The sequence below is a fragment of the Podarcis cretensis genome (genome assembly GCF_951804945.1).
Source record: "Podarcis cretensis genome assembly, chromosome: Z".
Lineage (NCBI taxonomy): Eukaryota > Metazoa > Chordata > Lepidosauria > Squamata > Lacertidae > Podarcis > Podarcis cretensis.
In genome coordinates, this window is record NC_137184.1 from 33,290,761 (window position 1) to 33,296,760 (window position 6,000).

General features: G+C 45.2%; 1 protein-coding gene across 1 annotated transcript; it reads right to left on the reverse strand.

Annotated features, from left to right (window-relative positions):
* Positions 1–3,672: 3,672 nt before the first annotated feature.
* On the reverse strand, positions 3,673–5,738 carry LOC307208092 (uncharacterized protein). The gene is made up of 3 exons (XM_079962485.1): positions 5,594–5,738; positions 5,148–5,341; positions 3,673–4,408 (listed from the first exon to the last, which is right to left on the reverse strand). The coding sequence occupies exons 2-3, from the start codon at positions 5,323–5,325 to the stop codon at positions 4,044–4,046; spliced, it is 543 nt and encodes a 180-aa protein (XP_079818611.1). The 5' UTR covers positions 5,326–5,341; positions 5,594–5,738; the 3' UTR covers positions 3,673–4,043.
* Positions 5,739–6,000: the final 262 nt, after the last annotated feature.

A 6,000-nucleotide genomic window follows, 5' to 3' on the forward strand; every position in this document is an offset into this window, starting at 1 on the left:
TTTCGTTCATTCCTTTATCTTTCCATTTTTGGGCAAATAACATTCTTGCACCTGTGGTTTCATACATAAATAAATTTCTATACTATCTATACTGTACCTATAATTCCCAAAAGAAAAGCTTCTGGTTTTTTTTAAAACAAATGTTAACTTAAACATCTTTTTCCATTCATTATACATCATTTCCCAGTACGTTTTTACCTTATTGCAAGATGACCACATATGATAAAAGGTGCCTTCTTTACGTTTCCAACACTTGTTTGATTTTGATTTATACATTTTTGCCAATCTAGTAGGTGTTAGATTCCATCTATATAACATTTTCATAGAGTTTCCCCTCACACTATAATGTGCAGTAAATTTTATATCCATATTCCACAGTCGCTTCTATGCATCCATATCAGTGTTATGACCTACAGGGGTGCCTCGCAAGACGAAAAGAATCCGTTCCGCCAGTCTCTTTGTCTTGCGTTTTTTTCGTCTTGCGAAGCAAGCCTATTAGCGGCTTAGCGGCTTAGCGCTATTAGCGGCTTAGCAGCTTAGCGGATCAGCTGATAAGCAGCTTAGCGGCTTAGAAAAAGGGGGGGGAAGGGGAAAACACCGCAGGAACTCGCAAGACATTTTCGTCTTGTGAAGCAAGCCCATAGGAAATTCGTTTTGCGAAGCACCTCCAAAACGGAAAACCCTTTCGTCTAGCGGGTTTTCCGTCTTGCGAGGCATTTGTCTTGCGGGGCACCACTGTATATCAATTGTCCAATGTATTGTTGAAGATTATACCATATTGGCCCGAATATAAGCTGCATCTGAATATAAGCCGCACCTTTAAAATGAGGGAGGGCAGAGAAAAAATACTCAAATATAAGCTGCTCCATTCCTCACTGCTCCTGGCTGCATACTGGGCGGGGTGGGGGGAGTTGGGCTGTGTTGCCAGCGGTCTTTTCCCTTCCTCGCTCTCTCCCTTCCCAGACTTGGGGGAGAGGACGGGGACTACACGTGGGGCGGGCGCTGCTTTGCTCCTGGAGCTGCTTGCCCCATGCTCCTGGCTGCATACCATAAGGTCGCTAATATAACCTGCACGATTGGAAAGAGACCTGCTGGAATGTAAAGTTAAAATGTTGATCAAAACGTATAAGATATTATTGGAATGGGAACCAAAAATGAACAACTACTGTATTGGCCTGAATATAAGCCTCACTTTTTCTCCAAATTCCAACCGTGAAAAGTTAAAGCGAGGCTTATATTCGCGACCTTATGGTATGCAAGCCCGGGAGCTGCGAATGTATTTTTGCCATGTGTTGAAGCAATCCATAGTGCTAATCACCGGTATTGATTGAAAGAGAAATAACATTTTTGGTAATATATTTGTTCTTATAGTTGATGCTCTTCCCACCAATGAAGGTTTCATCCTGCCCCATACTTGCAAATTTCTCTTAATAATCTTCACAAGTTTTTAAATAATTATCTTTGAACAAGTTTGTATTATTTTCTGTTAACCATACACCTAAATATTAAATATTTCTTTCAGTCTTTAAGCCTGATACATCTTGTTATTTATTTTTACCCCCACCATTCATATTTTTGATCAAGAGTTTGGTTTGGTCTTTATTTATTTTAAGTCCTGCTACTTCACCAAATGGCTGAATATCAGTTCAAATTTTGCAGATCCACAAAGGATGCATCTGCACACTATACTAAAACAATCAGCCTGCCATGGAGATCTGAAGGCAGCCCTGGGTCAGGTGGTTTTTAATGTCTGAGGTTTTACTATGTTTATATATATACTGTAAGCCGCCCAGATTGGCTGGAGAAACCCAGCCAAATGGGTGTGGTATAAATAATAAAAGTAGTAGTAGTAGTAGTATAGTATCTTCATTCCTGAAAGGATTCCTCCAGTGAGAAAATTACACAGGCAAACTTGATAGAAAGCACAGAGCAGGACTCTGACAAAGGATTATTTTATTGCTGAGAGATAATAACAACAATAACAACAATAATAATTTTTATTTATACCCCGCCCTCCCCAGCCAAGGCCGGGCTCAGGGCGGCTAACAAGCAATAATAAAAACAAGTTGAATGATTACAACTTAAAAACAAAATTAAAATACAATATTAAAATATTGAAACATTAAAATATTAAAATGTAGCCTCATTGCAGGAGGAGAAAGGAAAAAAGAAAGAGAGGGAGGGAATCAAATTGGCTCCAAGCCAAAGGCCAGGCGGAACAACTCTGTGATGTACTTCAAGGACCAATTAATCCGGCTGTTTGCAGTCTTTGATACTGCTGTCCCAGAAAAGGTACATGTAACAGGGAAAGACTTCTTTGATTCTACAGGGAACCGGGACTGGTCTACCCGTGAGGCAACTGCCTCAGGTGGCAAGAACCAAAGGGCAGCAGATCTAGCCTCCAATAAATGCAGTTTTCAGTGCTGCTGCAAACACGGTGGCCCTCAGCTCCCAGGCTGCCCTTGCATACTGTTATGTACTTAGCTGTATCCTAGACCAATAGGATCCAGAATGCAGCAGTCTGAGTGGTCTGCAGGAGCCACCCAATCCAGCTCCAGGTGGAAGTGAATCAGCAACCTGGTTGGCTTGCAGGAGCAGCCAATCAGGCTCCTGAATGAAGTGAATCAGCATCCTGATTGGCCTACCGGAGCAGCCCGGAATTAGCCAATCACACGGGGCCCATTGTGTAAATAATGTATATATAGTTTTGGGGAAAGATTCATTCATTGCTACTATGAGCTGAATAAAGAGCATTAAATTCACACTCGGCTCTGAGTATATTTCACATACAGTAAGCACAAGACAGGCCAGTGCAGAGTTTGCCTTCCCAGCCTCCCACTTGTCTGTCCATTCCGAATAAGCAAGGGCTGGCAGACTGGCTGGCTGGGCTCCCTTGCCTGCTTGCTTACTTACTCTGAGGCTGCCTCAGCTCCTGGGAAACAGCACCCCCTGGCCAGACCCAGAGGCACCATTTGCCTGCAGAGCTGGTAGCCAGGGCTGCCGCAACAAACAGCTGTGCAAGCCTTTGGGAGACAGAGATACGAGAGCGCATCAGAGGGAAGGTAAGAGGGACAGAGACCAATGTCTCCCGCAGGACCCCTGGCCATCATGTAAGGCACCGTAGGGTGCCACGGCACACTGATTGAAAACCATGGCTGTTGAACCTCAACTCCCATCAACCCCAGCCAACATGGCCAGTGATGATGGGAGTTGTAGTCCAACAGCATCAGGCGGGTCAAAGGTCCCCCTTTCCTGTGTTGGTGCATGCATGTGCATGTATGGAGGGAATGAGTGTCCTGACCAGTCCTGACAGGGTCCTCTTGATAACATGCCATGTTAGGACAGAATGGGTGCACACTTTGCTGACCCTCCTCAGTGGTCATGGAACAAACTTTCCTTAGCAGTCCATAAAGAAGTCCTATTCTGCCCCATGTTTCAGGATTGCTATAGGAGTTCCTTGTCTGGGTCAGCTTTTACTTTGCTGGTTAGATAAGCATAGGAGAATTTTAATCTAGTGCCTTTGAAAAAATAATTGGGCAGCAGTAGGGATGACACAACAGGCAGAATGTGTGGGAACGACTTCATGGGAACGTAAGCTAAGCTTTGATCTAGAAGGGAGGATGGGGTGACTGGGGAAGCAAGTGCAATACAGATGTACGACAAGCCACACGATTTTGCCAAACCCAACTTTTAATTGAAACTCAAGGAAGTAAACAAAATGATAGGAGAAGTAAGATAAACAAGGGGAGGAAGAAGAGGAAGTGAGCCCTCTTCCCCTCAGTACTGCTCTGGTTCAGACATAGGAAGGGTGTAGAAGCCATTTTCTATGCTGTCTTCAACATGCCATTTGGTTAGACATTTTTCAGAACAAAAGAACAGAGCATTCTATTAACAAGATACATTAGGCTCCCATCACACTTATCTGCTGTTGAGAAACACCTAAATCGTGAGATCCATTGCCTTAATTTTTCTTGCCTCAGGTATTCTTGCACCTGGCTTTGCTGCCTCTGGGACGTTAGATGCCGTTAGGAGGCTCCATGCCTTCAGGCACTATTACTTGGGGGTTCTCTTTCTTGAGATCTCCTGCGTCTGCGCTTCACATCTCTAGGGGGCTCCATATCTTCCTCTTCCCTCTCTCTGGGCTCCACGCCTTGATTTTTATTGTCTTTTGGCTTCTTGCGCTTGGGTTCCCTCCTTCTCTGGGGTTCGATGCCCTGAGGAGGCGCCATGCCTCTAGGTGCTATCCCTGGAGCTTCCATGCCTCGACGTCCCATGCCTCGACGTCCCATGCCTTGACGTCCCATGCCTCGACGTCCCATGCCTCGACATCCCATACCTCGACGTCCCATACCTCGACGTCCCATGCCTCTGCGCTGTGGACCTCTAGGGGGCTCCCTTCCTCCTCTACCTGCATTAAAGACAATCACACTTACAAAAGCAGCACATTTGATAGATGGAGAAGCAAAAGTGGGAGTTACTTGCCCATGACCATGCAAGGAACCCATGCCAGTGCCTAATACATGCATAGAGAAGCTTTGAATGAAGCTGTATGTGTTTCAGACAGAAGGGGGCTCAAGGCAGTATGTGTCAGAGTGCAGAGACGCATTGCCTCGCACACCCCTGGAAGCACAATATGTGGTCTGATTGTGAGGGCAGCCTCAACTGCCAAAGAAAGGTGACAGGGACTGAGCCAAGGGCACAGAGGGAATGGTTTGGATCCCTTTGTCCTCCCATAAGGTCCACGCCCCCCCCCCCACATTGCATCATGTTTAAGGAACATAATAATCATTGCCTAAGATCTCACAAGGCCTCATCTCCAAGAGGCAACTCAATCAGAATTGTCATTTTAAATTATGTCTCTTATTTGTCAAGACTTTATAATTTGGCACTTCGGAACAGGTATCTATTTCTTTTAGATCCAATTATTAACAAGAATGCTTCCATCCTGTCCCATGTTAAAGCTTTTGAGGTGACTATATCATTTGACTTCCAGAGAATTTGCTGCTCTGCTAAGAGATTGCAACAGATAGCAATAGGAACAAGAGTTATCCTTTTTCTTGTGGATATCTTTCCATTTTAATTTATTGTGCTGTGATTTATACCACTTAAATCAATGTCCTTTCTCATTTAAACCTGAAACCTCTCACCTTGGAAATTGATCAAGGGCGCTCGTGGCTCTCCCATCACTTCACCTTGCATTACGCGGGGCTGTCCCATCAAAGGCATCTGCTGTCTTATCATTCCGCCTCTCATTCGTGGTCTACGTATTTGACGATCAGGCACCCGGGGCATTTGGGGGCCCAAAAAGCGAATCTGCTCGATCATTTCCCAAAGATTATACCTGCAGGTAAGGGGGTTGGGGGAAGAAGACATCAGAATACAGATTCAGTTCTTTCAGACAACAAACAAAGTGGCCAATCACTGCATGGCTTCTACTGGTTTCAGGCAGCAAGGACAGAAATAACTGCCATGAACTGGGAACCCACAGCTCTGTGCCCGTGGCCATATGTTGAGTCTCCAGAACTCTCATTTGCCTGGAAGGATACTGAACTATGAAAAAGTACAACAGAGGCTCTGGAATGGCACTGCACACCCTAGCTGGCCATTGGCTCTTCCCAGACAGGATGGGCTAGCAAACAGCTCCCTCTTTGGGTTAGGGGCTTTGCCTAAGCAACAACAATTGCTCTTGGCTCTGGTGTGCTTCAATGTGTCCTTTGGCTCTGACCCTCTGGCACCACAACTGGCTCCCCTCTAACACCTGCTTAAGCCTAAGCCCTGGCATCAGGAGAGCATATGAAGCTCTCCCTGCTTTGCAAGTCTGATGGCCCATTAAACACAGAGAACCAGGCCTCATAAAGGCTTGCACATATAACTAAAACAAAGCTGTCACTTCACCCACTGCAGCTACAACAATGAAAGGGTCGGAGAGGTGAGGAGGAAGAGCTACTGCTACTTCCTACCAGAATTTTTAGAAATTCTGCAAGCATTCTAAGCCTACTG